The 19,993-nt window shown below is 45.1% G+C and overlaps 1 protein-coding gene and 1 long non-coding RNA gene across 3 annotated transcripts in view; one reads left to right on the forward strand and one right to left on the reverse strand.

The window, feature by feature from the left end:
• SFMBT2 (Scm like with four mbt domains 2) overlaps positions 1-13,977 on the reverse strand; it is a 103,444-nt gene extending 89,467 nt beyond the window's left edge. Inside the window, exons 1-2 of one of the 2 annotated variants that reach the window (XM_023918780.2) lie at positions 13,660-13,977; positions 870-1,029 (exon numbers count right to left, since the gene is read on the reverse strand). In XM_023918780.2, coding sequence (XP_023774548.2) covers positions 870-975 — 106 coding nt within the window. In that variant the 5' untranslated portion in view covers positions 976-1,029; positions 13,660-13,977. Of the gene's footprint in view, positions 1-869; positions 1,030-12,961; positions 13,130-13,659 lie in introns of those variants that run through there. The other variant, XM_086886439.1, reaches the window with a different exon arrangement.
• LOC111923236 (uncharacterized) lies at positions 13,875-17,375 on the forward strand. Its single transcript, XR_002860970.2, has 2 exons — positions 13,875-14,691; positions 14,823-17,375. It is a non-coding gene; the product is annotated as an uncharacterized LOC111923236 (long non-coding RNA).
• Positions 17,376-19,993: the final 2,618 nt, after the last annotated feature.

The raw sequence follows: 19,993 nt of genomic DNA on the forward strand, positions 1-19,993 counted from the left end.
TCTCCCACAGATAAAAATAGATCCAGTGGTGACTAGATCAGCCCAGACATGTCCACTCTGGAAAGGCAAGGATCTGGTGTCCAAGGAAACAGGAAAATTACTGAGCTGCTACAAGAAGTGAGGAAACTGAAGGCTGAGTGGCCAAATTTCTGACATGCTGAGGGAGAAGCAGGGAAAAGCTTAGCTTCAGAAGGAAAGTAGGTTAGGTCTAGCCATAATGTACTTTTTCATCATATGACACAGTCTCCTCCTGCTAAGGCTAGATAAGGGAAGTTAAAGCACCTGATTCCATCAAAAAATCACCAGACAGTAGCATCTACTTTTCTGCATCTACCATAGAACACCCAAATTTAGCACAGCAAATTCTCACACCTTCAGAAGCCCATCCCAGAGCATACAAGCACCAAGTCTAGAGCACAAGGACAACATGTGACCAACTCTCCTCTCCTCAGTGTTTGTGAAGCCCCCTCACCTGAAGCACTCCAAAAACATAGTGAAGGAAATGAGGGGGAAGGTCAAAACAAAGGAGAAACGCTGTAAATTTCTGTATGTGTGTTTCATCTCTCTTAACCACAAAACTTCAACAGAATAAAAAATGGTGGGGAAGCTGGGAGAACTCATTATGATGCCTTGGGAAAGGTTTTCTATGGCTTTTTGTTTAAATTTTGAATAGCTGATACATACTGCAGATGAGGTCCAGAAGAAGAAAAGCTCCTATTCCCCATCAATCACAGGACACAGCCCAATCCCTAAGACCCAAAAAAGGGCTTGGAGCTGTACAACCATTCCCAGTGCCTCCCTGGCTCCCAGCTCTACCTGTGAGGAGCTGCAGCAGTGACAAGGACTCGTGGGGGTGAAGGGGAGCTCACCTGAATCAAACTGCTCCCCGTCGCCGTTGGCCGGGCTGGGATCCTTCTCTGGGGAGAGGTGCTGGGTCTCTCTCATGCTGGCAATGAAGGATGCCCTCGTCTCCATGGCTCAAGGAACAGGCTTTGCCTTCCTAATTCATCCTGCAGCAATGAGGACAAGCTAAAAGGAGAATTAAAAAAAACAGTGAGTGATTTGTTCTACCTGCACCAACCCATTCCCTTTCCTGATGGTTTTCATGTCATCATATATTGATACAGTTGGGGTGAAAGATCTCAGACACCTTTTCCAGCCTAAACATTCCTGATGGTGACCCTTCCATCCTGCTCTTGTCTCCAACCTCAAGCTGGGGTTGGATGAAAATCACAACAAAGGACCTTAGTGGCAATAGTATCATAAGAGCAACAGCAAAAATAATAACAGAGCATATAATAAGGTAATAAACAGCAGAGGCTTCACATCTCAAAGTTCTCTCCAGCTCCCAATGCCACCAACAGAGAGAGAAGGCTCAGCCCACAAGGCAGCACAACCCATGCTAGAAAACCATCTCTACCATCTCCCAGCCATTTCAGGCCTCAAATTCCAGCTTTTTGATGGCTAACACAGTGTGAGATGTATCTCACTCCACAAAGATTCAAACTTCCAAAGTGGGAGATCTGTGGTAATGAAACAGAGGAAACACTGAAGCAAACAGTCATGAGACAGATATTGGAGTAATTCTAGAAAATAAAGCTGAACATGCAAAATGCAGATATCTTCATGAAATAGTGCTGGCTGCAACTGTTTACTGAATGAGGACTGACCTAAAGTAACTATACTGGTTTTAACATTTCACAGGGCAGCAAATACTAACTGATTTTAAACTGAGTTGCTTTAGCAGAGGAGTTTCTTCTAGAAGGAGTGACCATAGTAAATTCAAAGTGGAATAAAAACACACAGAGATGAAAAACAGTATGAGGAAAGGCACCCAGGCTGACCAGATCTTACATCAGCCACAAGACTAAATGAGAACTGTATTTCCAGCCACACCAAGCCACCAGACAAGCAATACCCCGAGATACACCTTTAGGAGTAGATTAAAAAGAACCCCAAAGTGAGATTTTCAGTAAGACTCCAAGATGCCGAGGAATTACAATGTGTGAAAGGACGACTGAAAAAGAGAAACCAAGAGCTGGGGTTATGGGCACAGAGGGAAGCAGCTATTCACAAAAGATATGCTAAAGCAAAGACAGGCAGTAGGGAAGGTGTGTGTCCAGAATATCTGATGGAGAGGACTGGTCCTGCTTATTAGAGGAGCCTCCAAATCCTGCATGACAGACAGGACTGCGCTGGCAGCACCACTGCCAAATGCTCTGCAAAATGTGTGACTAAAAGTAGGAAAGAAGTTTACTGCCAGAGGCCAGGCAAAGCAGGATGTAATAAGATTGTAAAAATATATGGGATTTTTTCAACTTTTACTACTCTGGAGGCATATTCTAGAAGACTAGATATGATGGTTATAAAACAGAAAGGAGGAGAGTGTTCTGCCGTGGATTTCTCACTCCCAGTTTTTAAGGCCGCTCCCATGGCAATTTAAAAGAAGAAATGGACGTGTGTGAGCAGCTATATTAGAACTGAAAAAGATGAGGAGCATGTCAAGTGTCTGATATCCATTAGCTAGACCATGGTAGGACTGTCTGCCGGAGCAATCACAGCTGCAAACCTGCAAAAAACCACGGGTGTTTCACAAAAAAATCACCGGTGGAAGCAAATTACAAATGCAGGTGATTCAACCCCCACTGAAAGCTGTTCAGACAAAGTTAGAAATTTTAGCTCCCCACCCCAAAGGAATCTGCTAATGAAAGAAAAAAAAAAATTAAAAATTAAAATGAAAATCATAAGCCAGCTCAGAGCAATATGGTCATTGGTCTCTTCATAAAGTGCTCAGCAGAATTTAAGTACTCCACAGATATGACCCTTCTCCCACTGCCACTACAGCACTTCATCTTTATTCTTTGTTGACATGGAACTCGCTAATGAATTAAGTGTATTATAGACTCCAAGTATTCTGAGTGCAGCTAACCTCAGAACATACATATCACTCATCCCCAGTGTATATTAAGTTTCAATTAACCATGAAACTAGAAGCAATCAGTTTACTGAAAGTCAAAAAAACCCTCTTCTCCTTTGGTAGAGAACACTTCCATAAATATCATTAATAATAAATTAGCTAAGTATCAGGAGTTTACATCAGGCTTGTTAAATGTGAGAGGAGGGGAGATGGCAGCTGAAGCTAAACATTGGGTGGATGTGGCTGTTTTAATTTTTGCCAGGGACCAGACGAGGATGGAAGATAACCTGGGTCTACCAAAAAAAATTCAAAGAATAGAGAGAAACAGATCAATTTAAACACAACAAATCCATCATCTTAAAGAGAGCTCAGGGGTAACAATATAGATACTAAGAAGAAACATAATCTGCTTGGTATTGTAGTTAAATCTTGTGATGCCTCTATGATGCTGATAAAATAAAGTTATGAGCTGATAAAAAGCTGAAGGTGCCCAGAAAACAAGAAACAAGAGTATTTGCTTTTTTTTTTTTTTTTTTTGCTTTTTTTTTTTCCACAGCCAAGCCTCAAATCTGCCACCAGACCCACAAGTGGGACTCAAACCCCAGATCATGGAATTTCCCATCAGAAACGGAAAATGGATGGACAAAATCAGCAGGAACCTGCCCAAGGTGTCTGCAACACAGCTGGGACCTGTCTGGGACTGGGTTTGAGCTCACTTCAATTAAAAGGGGGAAATACAGAATCTCTGAGGCACATTCAGCAACACCAACAGTTTTGGGTTTTTAAACTCTATTTTAATGTGGCTTTTGCTTAAGCTATGGACAACTTGCTGGTTTTGAAATATCATGTTGAGAGCATCCACATTGCAAGGAAATTTGATCTATTGATCTAATAGATCTATTAGATCTATTAGGCTTATTTTGGGAATTACAAGTTTACCAGTTATGTGACAAGAAGACCAAACTCTTATGCAAACACCAGTTTCAAAATAGCTCTGAGCTTTAGTGTTGATATAACTAACTAGCAAAGAAAGCTGACACAGGGTATTAATTTTTCGCTTCTTATTAATTGCTGCTAATTAACACTTCAAACAGAGTCCCCAGCCATACTGTTAACAGTAGCACACTGGCTGGCCTGGAATCATCAACATTACACAAGCAGCACACACCACTGTACTCCAATTCTTTTGCCAGTGTGAAATCCTCTGGAAACCAAATCAAGGACCACAAGCCACACTGCCAGCCTGGGAACAAGTTGATGGGAAACAGCACCAAAAGAGGCTCAAGGTGACATTACACCAGGCAGGAGCACAAAGGAAAATTCTATGAAATGCATCTGAAAGAGCAGGGAGGGGGGAAATTCCCTGGTTTCAGATCCCTTGCTCATTGTTTCTGCACAGTGGTGGCTCAGACTGATCCGATTCTTCCCCCCACGCAGCTCCCATTCCCTTGGTATTTAATTCAGATCCAGGCTCTTAACTCACAGGCAGGAAAAGCCAGGCAATATAATAAAGAATCTCTTTTATTTCCTTCTTCCCACGGCTGTCAGTCTCAGCCCTGCCTTTATCTCCACCATGCTTGCCTTGTCATCTGTATCAATATTGGCTCTTTGTACAAGCACAGCACTGGCTTCCTCACACATTTTACATTTCTCATCTCCCATCAGCTCCATCCTGGTTTTTCTTCCTTTGGAGTAATTCTCTGTAGGGAGAGGTGCCTTACTCACACACAAATCCAGCACCCCTAGGGCTCTTCCTTAAAGCTACTCCTTAAAAAACTTACTTTCTCCCTGCAACGCACGCTTGGTTAACCGGGATTGACACAAGGAAGACAAAAAAGATCCTGCATCCTGGAAACCTCTTGCCTGAATAGTGAACCAGGTGTGCTGATGTAATGCTGAGTCCTGAATGGTGGGGAAATAAATTCCACTGTTTTCCCAGTGATCAGGGACTGATTTTGGCCCCTCCAAAATGCAGCACCAGACACTGACTGGAGATGGTCCCACCTCTCATCACGGTGACACTTTAGAGAAGCAGCAGGGCTGCAGGGTCAGAGAATCACAGAATGTCCTGAATTGGACAGGACCCACCAGAATCATCAAAGTCCAGCTCCTGGCCCTACACAACATAACCCAAAGAATCCCACCACGTGCCTGAGAGTGCTATCCAAACACTTCATGGTCTCTGTCAGGCTTGGTGCTGTGACCAATTCCCTGGGGAGCCTGCTCCAGTGCACAGCCACCCTCTGGGGGAAGAACCTTTTCCAAATATCCAGCCTAAACCAAGGCAAGGAAAATCACATCCAAAAGATGACTGACTTAAGTGGTCCAAATCAGACACCTGAAATCCGTATGAGATGAACAACCCTCAGGGGGTTCCTGCTCTTGTACAGCACCTGCAAATGTTTTAAACATCCAAATCTCCCAGCACACAAGCTGAATCAGTCACAGAATGGCTTGGACTGGAAGAGGCCATAAAGATCACCTGGTTCCAACCCTGCTGCCATGGGCAGGGACAACTTCCACTGGACCAGGTGAAGGGAGATGCTCAGATGGCCATGTGGTACTGGTCCTGCTGTGGAGCAGGAAGAAGGGGATCTCATCCCTGTGGGACACGATCCAGGATGCACTGCTAGTGGCAGCCTGCCATAATATTTACATCCCTGAACATCTGCACAATGCAGTGGAAGCTCATTCAAAAGGGCTATTGAACACATCAAGTAACAGTTTCACCTCCTAGAAAAAGGGCCTGTCTCTCCTCTCAGACAAAGCACCAGTTGGAAACCTTTTAAGGACATTTTCTTCCAAATTCCTGTGAGAGTTTTTTTATTATTTATTTGAGAGCTTCACTCACCAAATGTTTTCACTTATATCAACTGACAATTTCTCTTTCATACTGAAGACCCCACAGGATTTTAATAAGGGAAATTTACTGCTTTGAACAGTTCTGTGTTGTACTCTGGGGTGGAAGAGACAAATCCCATGTACTCTGGAGAACCAGGAATGTTCACAATATTCAAATACATAAAAAACAGCTGAATGGGGAAAGAATATCATCTGTTTTCCATGTTCATGGTGGATTGAAGAAGGCAGCTTGGTTTAAACTGCAGGGAGAGGACATGATTTGGGCAGGAGAAGAAATCTACTAATAATGAATCTGGTGAAGAAGCAGGATACACTGCAAGAAAGGCACAGAGCTCTGCTTTTTGGAGGAGTTAGGATGCTAATCTGTCCAGAAACTGATCTTGGTAGTGTTAATCCTGCCCTGGGGTAAAGGCAGAGCAGGGATGCTCTGGATTGTCAATCCCAAAGCCAGAGAAAAACTTCTCTGAAGACACCTGGTGGAGAAGAAATTGTGCAAGGTGGTGGCAGCCCCTGTAACTCAGCTCGTCCTTGCTCTCTTCTCTTCTTGCACTGCTGCCAAAAGCTTCACACTTTTGATGCCAGCAGAGACAAACATGTTCCACAAAGCAATTTTCTCACCCTCCCTACCTGGCACGCTCCGGAGTCCGGGAAACACACAGAGATAAACAGTAGTAAGATAAGATAACAGAAAGTAAAATAAACCTAATTAGAGACTCTTAACTTGTTTACAGTAAAGAGCCCTGCAGTATTAAGAAAAAAAAGAGGGAGAGATGACAGGCAGACACCCAGGCTCGGATACACATCACCCTCTTAGCGGTCCTGTGTGTAAATAAAACCTAAGGACCTAGAGACGGACTTCAAGCCAAAACCTGTCACGAACTTCTCCAAGGACTAGATCAAACTTCAAAAATTAAAGCACTTTTTCATTCAATTTTCCTTCTACTGAGTGAGTTGGACGTTTTATAAGCAGGGGCAAGAAGGCATTGCTGCCCCACCTGTACTCCCACCGTTGCCCCTGTGAGCCCTGCACATCCCCACCTTCAGCACCCCACAAAGCACGTGTCCCAAGGAGAGGGAGGTCACCACATACTAACCTTTCTTGTCTCCAGCTGTTCTGTCACCCAACAGGCGTCTGTCACCTTCTTCATGACCCAACAGGCAATTTCCACGATGGTGTCCCCTACTATGGTGAAGCACTCCTACCCATGCTAAGCACCCAACATACACCAACTACTTGGAAATATGGCATATTTAAATTTGGCCATCTTCTAAAGCTCTCAGCTTTAGAATCAGGGCCATGAAGAAGATTGGGACAATGTCCTTGATGCCCTTTATAACAGGAAAGAGAGCTGCATTGGAAGAAGCACAGCAACAACCATGTGCAACACTCTGTCTTCTCCCACCTCTGTGATTGAAATGGAGCTGAAACCAGGAAGCCTTTGAGATGGGTAACTTGAAGACACGGAGCTGCTTTATCATCCTGAGACACCACATCCTGTTAGGCAAAATTACAGAACAGAGGGGTGTGGGCTGCAAAGGACCTTAAAGATCACCGAGGTCCAACCCCCGTATGTGATGCTTATCACCTCGAAACACACCAGCCACATGGACCAAATTATTCAGTCAGACCCCCTGAGTGGGACCAATCAGCCCAGCCACAGAAGTCACCCAGCAGGAAACACAAAACACTGTTTTCACGGACTTAATTTAGAGCCCAATTCAGAAATCCCTCATCAACCAAACTCCCATTGTCCAGGGCAATCAGTTCTGCTTTCTATGTCTTTGCAGCAGTCAGAGCCGTTTTCAAAAAAAACAGAAAAAAGAGAAATACAAGATGCAAACCAGAATCCAGGAAACATCTGTCATCTGATTCCAACAGTTTTTAGGGAAAAAAAATGACATTTTAGATCTTGGCACTGTTTGGTTCATTTAAACAGCACAGCTGATCAGCACTTGGGCTTAGTCTTACACACACTTAACATCCCTGTCAGTGCTTTACATCCAGAAGCAGCTTCACTGACTGGCAGGATCTGCCAAAAAAAGAAAAATATAAAAAAAAGATCCTCACAACCATCTCCAGACACCTCACAACTAAACAGCAGGAAGAGGAGGACCCTTCCCTTTGCCAAGCACATGTGAGGGCAGCCAGCAGAGCCCTGCCAAGGTCTATCCAGAAGCAAACTGCACAAGACATTTTAACTTGTAGAGTCCTACAAGTCACATTTACTGGGCCAATTCCACCCAGTTTCTCCAAGGTAAAACAAATCAGATTCCCTTTCACGTGAACATGAGAACTGCTGCAGAACATCTAGGTTTAATGCCTCACCACCATCCCAACAAAGCATCTTAGAGCCTGATCTTACACTTGCACTGAGCTCCTACACTCAAAACACCTTCCAAGAATCAGTTAATTTTTGCTTTCTCCTGAACTTTCTTTAAAGATGTATTTTTGATGCACCTAGGAGAGCTATGGCTTTCTACCCTAAAGTCTCCACGAGAGACTTATGACCCTTTAGACTTTAAGCATCCTCAGCCTGTGGTTGTCCTGTCTGATCTCCTATACAGCAGGAGCAGGTATAACGTCACCTGCTGGATTTTAGGAGGGAATTCCACTTCCTTGCCAAGCTAATAAATGCCAGACTTTCTAATTAACTGATATTCAAATTGGGTCTCAGAACTTTACCCCAGGAAAGATGTCTCCTTTGCACAAGCCAGCCACTGATGCTAAGAGTATTAGTCATTAAAGCAGGAATTGGGAGTAAAAATAGCAAGGATTCTGCACATACTTTTTTTAAGCCTCACACGTACTCAAAATTGATCTCTGGGTCAGCTGTCAAGAAATGCTTGGTTTGGGGCTTTTTTTCCTTCCTTTTTATTGCCATTTTATTTTAGATCAACACTTCTGATTCATAAAAATGGGAGTAACTGTGAACATATTTTCCAAATCAGCCTTCACAAGAATGCTTTGTTGAGGTCTTACAAAAGGCCAATCTCAAAATAAACTTTTTCAGGAGTTTTTTAAATGTCAGTGGAGAAGTCTTCACTATTATTTCTGTATTTCCTTATTTTGCAACTCAAACATTTTTAACCACTTTAGGAGTCATACCCCAAGACAGAGAAAATAAAGGAAAAAGAAATATTTTGGCTAAAAAACCCCACAGGATGGATTTGACAGGTTTCATCAGGGTCTGTCATGCAAAGATCAACAGTTCCAAATGATTAATTTTAAATATTGACAAGGCACCATCAGCTACTCTAATCCTAAAAAACCACCCTGCTTCTAGGGACCAGATGTTAAAATGACAGAACAAACTCATATTTGCAGGTGGCATCACTATTATCAACAGCATTTCATTTTCAGCTCTGAGGACCCTGCTGCACCAGCTGATAGACTCTGCAACAAGATTGATAGTATTAAAATACTTCTGACACCTTCAGGTCATCCAAAACATGGATCCTGTGGTCATCACATGAATTTTTTTCTGTGAACCCTCATGAACACACCTCTGGCTCCTCTGCTTCAAGTTTCATCTGTCTCAAGTTTTCAAGTTTTTCACAACTCCTTTATCACCTGGAGACACTCAGGAACAAGCCACCTCCTTCAACCATCACCATCCTTGAAAACCTCCTCAGATGCTCTCCATGCCTCTGCTTACCCCACACCAAAATGAATTTAACCAGTGAAATGCCCTTCAAGACTCACAGAAACACAGAATGGTTTGGGCTGCAAAGGACCTTAAAGATCATCTCATTCCAAGCCCCTGCCAGGGACTGGGACACCTTCCAATATCCCAGGTGTCTCACAGCCCCATCCAACCTGGCCTTGGGCACTTCTAGGGATCCATGGGCAGCCACAGCTTCTCTGGGTAACCTGTGTCAGGGCTCACCACCCTCACAGCCAAGAATTTCTCCCCAATATCTGTTGGAGAAACAAGGTGGCACCTTCTCTACCTGTCCCTCGGGGATGTCCTGTCCCTCAGCAAGGCCAACATCACATCCCCTCACTCATCTCAGACCAGCATCCCATGGCCAGAAACAGTGACACAAAATACACCAGCTCAGCAGAGCACAAGCCAGGAGAGGGGGAAAAGCATCCCTAGCCTAAAGCGTTGGCAGGGCTGGTGTTTACCCTATTTCTAGTAACACTTCCATAAAGTTTTAATAAATGCTTCATTAAAACATCAACTGTCTGTCCAGCCAGTCAATTATCTCTCATAATCACAGCTATATAACTGTATACTGTCTTCTACAGATGTTCTTACATCTGTGCAAAACACTCTCCACCTCTGCCACATGTAACATCTGTTGAATATTTGCAAATGTTTTCTCAATATAGAACTGAAATTACACTGTCTTGCTTATGATGTATTTACTGTCCCACTACCCTGTACAAGCCTTAAAAATCATTAAAAAGGTATTTCCTGGCTGTGTACAAGGTACCAATCTCTCGATAGCTCTTTGCTGTATTTATTTAAATGGCTTTTAGACTTTTCACTTAGTAACAGATTACACCGAGCCTCCATCTTATCGCAGGAGTTATTAGGACCTAATCCTTTATAAGCACTGAAGTTATTAGACTTGTGAGGATATTTTCTTCCCTTTCATAAATAATCTGTGGGAGAGAAGGAAAAAAAAAAAAAAAAGGAGGAAAAAAGCCACTTGCATCCCTGCTCACCCAGGCAACAGTCCCAACCCCAGAGAATGAACCTGCAACACCTGCTCTTACTTTGCCAGCAGCAAAACAAATCAAATTTGTTTTCACCTAAAGGCTTCTAGAGAGGGAAAACAAATTGCACTAAATCCTGGCCAGCACCCTTCTCTGCTACAGCAGGAAGAAACGCCTTGGAGAAGATTTGACCCACGTTCATCTTTCCAAAGCTGCTTCTCTGCTCAGACACAAGGTCACCACTCTGCTACCACACTTTCTTCCCCAGAGCACCAGGGGCACAAACTGATTTTAGAAACTGTCCTGTCCAAGGGACAACAAAGTTGGGGATGGGGACATGTGCAGGGGGTGGAGAGGGAAGATACCTTCCCCTTCTGCAACAGCTTCATCCCTTCCCACCCCAAAGAAAACTCCACTGGCAGCTCTTGGATTTTGCCACCCAAATCCCACCACAGTTTGATAACTGCCTTCCAAGATTCTCTGCTTGTAATTAATGCCATTTTCTGCTATTTTGAAAAAAAAAAAGAAACACAATTTTGCCCCCATTTTCTCCTCTTCCCCCCCTCCCCACCACCATAGCCTGGGATGTGAGTTTGCTGGATCCCTGAGCCAGCTTGGTCCTGGCAGGGCTGGAGAAAGGAGGGGGAAATGGGTGGATTGATGGATCAGAGCCCTTTTGGAAAGGGAAACCTCACCCCACATGACAAGGTGTGCGAACAGCATCTCCAACTGCTCCTGCTAAATAAAATCACAGCCAGGCTCTGGGGAGCATCTCCAAGAGGGAAAGGAGCAGCAGATCAGCTCTCCAGCCACTCCTGGATCCTCCCCGGCTCCTCCATCCTCACCCAGGCACTGCCAGCCTGCGGTGCTGGAGCATCCCATCGCCTCCCACAGCTGCAAACACAGACCCCAAAGTTAACACCTTACAACCCCAGAACAGCAGCACCGGGGGAGTTCCCACTGCCTCTGGGGCAGCCTCACTCCTCCGCTCCCCTGGAAAACACATTTGGAAAAGGCAGCCGGGAAGGGCACAAACAACTCCCTGAGAACTCTCTGCAAACTCCGGCTCTGCAAAAGCTGCGATTCGCCTCCGCCACCGGGGGGTTTTCAGGGTCTCTCTGCAGAAGAGATGCCGCTCCTCGCACTGCCCGAATTTCCGCGTGGAGCGATTCCAGAGTGTTTTTGCTAAACAAAAACATGCAAAAAGCCCAAAAAAAAAAAAACAACAACCCCCACCCCAGGCATCCCCAGCTGACTGCGCCCAGGAAGGTTTGACAGCTCTAACAGGACATCTCATCCCACGACTCGTCTACTGCTAATGCAAAATAAATCAGCGCTCAGTCTCCCGGCGCATTTTATTTTTTTTTTTATTATTTTTTTTTTCACATGGCACGCCTGCGATTTTGGCATTCAAAGGCAAATCGGCCGCGGTTCCAACTCAACACGTCCCTTCCCAGCACACACAAATGCCCCGATACTTTTCCCACCGCCGGGTCCTGCAGGGGGAGGACCCCGATTTGGGATCGCATCCTCATCCCTCCGCACGGAATTCACCAGCGCACCTCTCCGAGCAACAAAAGAGAGTTCAACCAAACGCGTGGCACCCCGCCTTCCCTCTTCTTCTCCTCTTCAAATGTTTATTTGCAGTTTTTTGAAGGCACCTTAACCCGCCATGTTGAACAAGCTTTATAAATATTCATTTACCGCAGTTCGGGAGCGCTACGGGAAAATATGTCTAGATCAGGGCTGCACATTTTGGCACAGCTGATTGCTTTCTTCTCTTTTCTTTTCTTTTTTTCTCCCCTTTCCCTCTCGCCTCCTGCAGCAGCTTTTTTCCCCCTCCCTCCCTTTCCCCCGCAGATTCAGAAGAAGCCCACCCGCACACCCAAAATAACTCTTTCCGAGAGATGTGCATCAGCCTGGTAAATCTAAAAGGAGGTCGCACGAGCATTTTGCAGGAAAGCAGAAAAAAGATAGGTTAACTTTAAAAAAAAAAATTAAAAAAAAAAAAAAAAAAGGAAAAGACGGGCAAAAGGAATAACAGAAAGAAGAAATAAAATTTGAAAAAAAGGAAAAAAAAAAAAAATGGGGGAAGGGGGGGAAATGGAGATGGGAGCATCTAAAATGCCATGTGCGGAGGTAAAAAGCTAGCCCCGCGATGCAGCCGAGCGGCAGCGCGGAGCCTCCCGGCCCGAGGGGCGCAGCCGGGCAGCGGCAGCCGCGCTCCGAGCGCCGGTCCCGGCCGGGGGCTCAGCCCCGGCACGCCAGCACTTCCAGCAACTCCACCGCGGGCTCACGCTCTGAAAACGGGGGGAGGAAAAACATCCACACCCATCCCTCACGCTCTTTTAAAAATCAATCAATTAATTAATTGGATTTTTTTTTTTTTTAACACATCTCGGAAAGGGGGAAAGCGACTCTCTCCACCCAAGCGCTGCCAAACCCGATAAATAAAGTAAAGGGAAATGCCAGCGGGGAGGGTTTGGGAGGGGTGGCTGTGGGGCGCGGTGCCTTACCTGCGCGAGTTTGGTTTATTTCGGGGTGTTTTCCCCCTTTTTTCCCCGCGCGGAGCGGTGCGCGGTGCTGCGCGGAGCGGAGCCCAGCCGTACCCGCACCCGCACCCGCACCCGCGGCAGGCTCATTCCAATATGGCATCCGCGCAGTGCGCATGCCTGCCCGCTCTTTTTAGGCTTTTTTTTTTATCTTTCTTTCTCGATTTTTTTTTTTTCCCTTGCTTTTTTTTTTTTTTTTTTTTTTTTTTTTTTTTTTTTTTCCGGTAATATTTAGCAACCAACCCCTTGGGTGACCTTTTTCAGCGGTTAGGAGAAAAAGGATTTAAAAAAAAAAAACAAACAAAAAAACACCCACCAAAATCCGTAAAAATAATCACGCGCGCATCGCGACCCACACCTCCCCGGCTGCGCGCCCGCGGTGCCTCCGCCGGGGCTTTGGGCAACAATTCTGCAGGGATGGATGCAGGCGTGGAAGTGATGCCGCGGGGCAGCGCGTTAAATGCCATCAAATACCGAGCCTTCAACAGCGGAGCGCTGCCCTCCCCGCCGCTCCCCGCAACCTTTTATTTCGCTTCTCCTCCTCGTTTCGTGTCGCCAAGAAACTTCCAGGGAGGGAGATGGGGAAAAGAGGGAAAGCAAAAAAAATGCGGCGCGTCTCTCAGCCCGCCCGTTCCCTTCGCTTCGCCGGGCTCCGGAATTACCTGTTTATTCCCTGTTTATTCCCTCTTGCAGGAAATAAATAAAATATATCAAGAAAAGCCGGCGAAGGTAAAGGCAGGGTGTAAAATCAACTGGTGGCCACCCTCCGCCCTCCCGGCGCGCAGGGACACGCAGAACTTTCCCTCCTTTGCTCCTCAGTTTATTGGATAGGGTTTTTTTCTTTGGGGTTATTTGATGGTTTTTCCTTTCTCTGGCCAGTGCCGGGCATTCAGCGGAATCGCGCCGGTGTGCGCGGCTGTGCTGGTGCGGGGGTGTTTGCACGTACAGCCACACTGCGGGAATTTTCAGATTGCATAGATATTCCCTTCTCTCCTCTCGAGAAAATCAGCCCCGCTGCAGGGCTGGAAAATCACGGCAGACACCGCTGCCCATGCCCCCCGCCCGCTCCTGCTCTTGTGGGGGGTCAGAAAAGTCCCCTGGGCTGGGAGGGAGGGATGGGATAAAGCCTGACTCTGCAGCCGGGGTTTCTCGGGATGCTCCCACCGCAGATCCCACAGCTTCCCCTGGGCTGGGGGTGAATTTTGTAGGATTTTCTTCTCCCCCCCGCCCTCGCAGCCCTGCTTAGGGACTGCGTAAAGCATCTTTGCTGGGGATTTTTGGAAGCCCAGCTCCCGTCTCCCTGCAGGCACGATTGGTAGGGTTGAGGATTCAAATGGATGCCTTTGGAGCATCCTCCGAGGGGGCGGTTGTGGAAGGGCACACGCATTCAACAGGTCTGGAGGAGAGCAGAGGGAAGGGACACCCCACCCCGGTTTTGAGGCAGCAACGAGGGCTTTGTCCTTTCCATAAATTTCTTTTGGAATTAACCTCGAATGCTGCTGTGTCCATCCCCACACCCGGGCTGCCAAATTTATGTCAGCCCTGTTGCTCAGCCACAAGTGCTGTCCTCACTTTCCTTTCTCTGGTCATTCCCAAGCCGAGGTTTGAAGTTTCCAGGTTGGTTTTGTGAGCGTTGCTTCTCGCAGGAGCAGCGAGGGTGATCTCACAGCTGGGGAAGTGCTGATTTCCCACAGGTGAGCCCAGCTCTTCTCTGCCCCATTACAATCACCAGCACCCTTTTCACTGGCTCTTGCTGGGGATTCATCACTGAACCTCCCAAATCCTTCTCTCTTCCACTCTCTCCAATCCCTTTCTCTTCCACCAGCCTCTCATGGATTTTGTGCAGGAAGACAAGTGGGGAGTGGAATAAAGATGAAGAAATATTTTGGTTCTGGAATACATTTTAGAGGATAGTAAAGACTGGGAAAAAAAAGAGCAAATACTGCAGACGGTGTTTCTTTGCCACAATCCATGCTCTTCATTCACACTCTGAGAGGCCACAGGAACGGGCTCAGCCTCTCCTGTTCCAACAGATTTCCTGGAAAACATACAGATCAAGCAGTTCCTATTTTCAGGCTTTGGACTGGATGGGATTTCAAAACAGCAAGGGAACACCATCAGATCTTCAAAATAAGACCAAAAACCCAACTAGATGTCAGGGGAGCATTGAAGTCCTGTTTATCCAGATGATTGTGGAAGTGGGTGACATTTTCAGCATGGTGGCATTTCAAATTTTCAACATGCTTTTGAAAGGAAGATGCCCTGCAAATACCATATCTGTGTTCTCTCTTCTTTTAATCTGCTCTGACTTAGGTTACACTGAGATTCCTCTGGCTGCAGCCTCTCTTCATCTAAAGCTGGTGGCATCATCCAATTTAGGGACAGACACAACCACAGTGGCTCTCACAGCACTTCAGGTGTTTCTCCCTCTCTTTTCCTTTAACACCAGATGCCTTTGTGCTTTATTTCCATTCAGCTTAAGAGGTCTTCTCAGAAGTTTTGATTCCACTGTCTTCTCTAGAGCTTCTTCTTTCCTCTTCACATTGATTTTCTCTGTCCTGGCCTCTCTTAGTTCTATTTAGAGACTATTTCTGAAGCACTGATGAGGTTTAATTGGCCCTGTATGGAGAAATGTGGAAGAAAGCCTTCTAAGAGTTTGTGATCTAAATTAGGTCTGTAGATGATGTCCAAAGAGGTGGTTTGGAAAAAATAAAAAAATAAAAAAAAGCAATTAAAACTGAGGAACAAAATTCCTTTGGAACTTTTCTAAGTGGCTGCTACAACAAAGCTCTCAGATATGAATGAAAAAGTGTAGATTTATATCAGGTCTGAGCTGGAGATTAACAGCTCCTGTTGACAGCAAAGACTTTGCATCTTGCTCATTGCTGAGAATACGAATTGGTTTAGTGGACACGAACTGCAGTAATTGCTGAGAGATTTTAATACTACCTTTGAGAGCTTCACTGGGGGAAAAAAGAAAGTGATTTGAGAAATACTGAATTGTACCAGTGTAGTATCCCAAGATGTAGAATGAATTTAAGCCTTGGCAGAAACCCACACTGAGATCAGCTCCAGTTTCAGACTCAGTGACACTCAGGGATGTATCTTCCACTGATCTAAAGCAACTCCATTAATTTCACTGCTGTCCATCCTCCTTAGTGCTACACTTGGTGGCTACCATGGCACCTGATCTTGTAATTCAAGTTGGGAACAGAAGTTTCACATCTGAATTTTGTCATTGTTTTTAACTAAAGCACTTTTATGCAAGTAGCACTGATAAAAAAGGTTTACCTGAATACCAAGTACCCAAGTTGTAATGAACTTCCATCTGCTGTTGCCTCTGATGATCATTCCTAAAGGATATAACTGTTCACATTCCAAATTTTCCATAGCTGGACACAAGAAAACTGTCCAACCCAGTGAAATTCAGACAATCCCATTCATTTAGATCAGATGTTAGCAGTTCCTGACGTGCAGGATAAGATTTCTAAGATAAGATTTCTGTTGCCTTCAGCAAGTTCATGTTTTTGGAGGATAGATGGAAATGTAAAAAGATCCCCTACACAAGGAGACACAAGCACACACACCAACAGAGATGTTATGGCATTAATAGTCGTAATTTTTCTCTTTTCTCCTGGCTTGGGAAATAAATGCTTTGGGGCACCTTGTGGGATTTGTAGGTGGTTGTGTATTTGGTCATCCATTTCTGGCCCATATTTAAGCAGGTGCCTGAAGGACTCAAAGCATCCCACAAGCTTAACATGGTGCTGAGATGACATTTGTGTTCATAAATGAGTAAATGGCATTAGCCTTGCAGACAGAGCAAAGGTGGGGACCTGAGCCAACTTTTCTAAAGTTAAAATGGCAACCAACGCTCAGGCTCTGGAGCTTTCATCTGTGGTAAACACTATGAGCCTGGGCAGAAGTTCCTTGATGGCAGCCAGCTTTCCTTTTAACCCTTAACATTTAAAGAATGTGATTATCACCAGTTTTTGAGGTATTTGCCTGCTTTTGGGATGCTAACACCAAGCTGCCCTGAGCTGGAAAAGGGGCAGGGCTGTGCAGCTGACACTGGGGAATTATCTGGGCTGGTTAACAGTGTCCAGCCTGAGTGAGCTAAAGGATGGAGGGTGTCTTAACAGGAGCTTGGTGTCATAGAGGAGGCACAGGACATCACCTGGGGCCAGCTCCTATTAGCTCCTCTGTCATACTCCTCTCCTGGGTTCACAGCAAAGCTTCTCTGCATTTTCCCTCTCCTCACAACAAACTGTGGCCTTCAGCTTCCAAGTTTTATCACAATCTTTACAGGAGGTAAAGACACCATCAGGCCCTTATTTCATGTCAGCCCCAGGGCTTTCACTTCTACCTTTGTCTTCTCTTTATCCGTCAGCCCTGACTCAGAGAGAAGTTGGTCCCTGGGAGGTGGCAGTAGGATGCTGAAAGAATTGTTTCACAGTGCCATCTCCTGGAGATCATATTTAGCCTGAATTTCTCTGATACCTTTTTTTTTCCCAGCGTATCCGAGCTTTGAAGGCAGGTGTTTAAGGCATGATCTAAAGAAGAGATTAGCATAAGTGAAGTTAATCCAAAATTTAAACTCCCTCTTTATGCTTCACAGTAAAAGTCCTGCTTCTTGAATGCTGTGAACAGCAAAGAAATTGCTGGCTTGGGATTAATAAAATATTCATTGGGTTATGTCTCACAGGCTTTGCACCTCTTGGCAGTACCAGCCCTCTGTGCAGTGATTGCAGAGGCAAAACACCCCCTGGAGAGGTATAAGGTCCCTTGGTGTAGCCCTTCTCCTGCAGGAATTCGAGGAACACCAGGAAAAAGGGGTTGCCACCTCTTAAATGGGAGGTCTCAGGGCCAGGCACCCCCACAGCCTCCTGCAGCTGCCCTGCACACCCTGCCCCAGACACAAACCCCATGTGGAGATCCACACACCAACTCTATAGCCCAAAGCACTTTATTTACCCAATTTTATTTATTTTTATTGCCTGTTGATTAGAAATCACTGCGTAGGGGTTGTAGCTATTCAGCAGAGGGGCAATAACTGGCTTTAATATTAACTGGAAAATCTGAGCCAGCACCTCATGCTTGCAGCTCAGGAATGCCAAGAAAGTGTAGTCTCTGTGCTAAACAATAGCTCTCCCACCTTAGCAGTAAATGAAAAGGAAGCACATGTTATACCCAATAAATCACAGTGCTGAGGTTCAATACTGAGGCTCACAGCTATGAGCCTTATTGATCGTGCCAGCACTACAGGAGAGATCCACTCTCACATCAAAAACTTGCTCATTTCTACCATTCACTAACAGCTTCTTTCTTTATTTCAAGTATTTACAGGCTTTGCCTTGGCAGGAAAAACTCCTCCCAGTTTTTAGCCTCTACAAGCCAGTGTTGGGAAGGGAGGCTGGGGAAACTGAGGCAGGAGGAGCTGAGCTCTCACACACAGATCTGCAGTCCCAGAGAAAGGCTGTGACAATGGAAATGGATTTAGACCTCAGATGCATCACTGTGGTTACAGCTTTCACTTAACAGGGATGTTTCTGCCAAGCTCTGTGGAGTCAAACAAGTAAATTCTCCATTTCCCTCCTGCTTCATACAGGAATATCCATAATGGCAAAACAAGACTGAAATCTCTGACTGACAAGGATGACCAGGAGCTCAAGTTTTATTAAAGTGTAAATTATGCATCACATCTGCATTTCTCGTCTTTGCTGCACATGGAGTGAATTCTATATCACAGACTGGAAAATACTGAATTGGTCTGGCTCTCTCAGTGCCCTGCTTGTGTGGTGGGCTCAAAACCCAGCTCGGGCATTTCCATGGTTTTGGTACCTAATAGGATTTAGGAGCTGGTTAGCTGTGGGCAGAAATGCCCTGGAACATTTCCACAACAGCCCAAAAGCCCCTCCACAACACAATTTGTGCCCAAAATTTCTCTGGCAAACATCTCGCCATGCAACAAAACCTAATCTTGCAATTTGCACTTGACCTTCTCCTCCCTCCTTCCAGCCCCCATTCAGCACCACCCCCAAATTCACAGCAAAGTATTAAAAGGTCATATCAGTACTTTGAGGGAATTATTTTTACAGTACTAAGATGAAAATGATGCTTTTAGGAGTGTCTCTCTGAAGCTGACTATGAAAAAGGCTTGTGGATGGCTTTTGCTCTTTTAATGGCTCCTTCTGTATTAAGGAGGAAGATTAAGAAGGAAATGCCACTAATTGCACATAAAGGCCCAGGCTTCCACAACAGAGTAACTGTACATTGTATTCAGCTTAATCTCCATCTGCCCCTAAGAGCATAATTGATTTTTTATTTTAATTTGAAGAGGCTGACACTTCTACTTCTTCATTGCCAGGTTGCTAAGCACATTTAATAAGGATGCATATGAGTGGAGGAGTCTACAATATGCCATTAAAGGTAATAGGTAACATATTTAAGGTCATAATGAGCTCAGGACTAAGTATCTCAGTGCAGGGATCAGGAGGGAAGGTGTATAAATACTTTTCTTACTGGAACTCTGCTGAGCAAGACATGGCTGTGGGCTTGTAAGTAAAGAAGGAAACAGAGGGTTCTTTTCATGAAGTGAATTTTCTGATCTCATTTCAGACCTTGCCCAGGGGGGTGGTTCATGTCCTGCCTGCAGGTGACCATGGTTTTACCCTAGACTGGCTGACCTCTGACATGTGGCAGTCTCTGTGCCTCAGTTTCTCCATCCTTAAAACAAAAAGAGGAATAATTCCCTGGTTTTATAAACTGCTTGGAGAATTCACTGCTGAAAAATGCCATATTCTGTACCTTATAAGTATCCTGTACTTTGTCTTTAGAAAGGAAGCACTGTACAGATGGGAGACTGAAATCTAGGCAAATTAAAAGCCAGGTCCATAAAAATATTTTAATAATTTAAATACCTCTTGGGCTTCCTATTGCAAATAATAGGTTTTAGGAATATAGGGAGATTTTTCATAAACTAAAAAGGTTCAAAGA

This window comes from Cyanistes caeruleus, chromosome 4 (genome assembly GCF_971803275.1).
Source record: "Cyanistes caeruleus chromosome 4, bCyaCae1.hap1.1, whole genome shotgun sequence".
NCBI lineage: Eukaryota > Metazoa > Chordata > Aves > Passeriformes > Paridae > Cyanistes > Cyanistes caeruleus.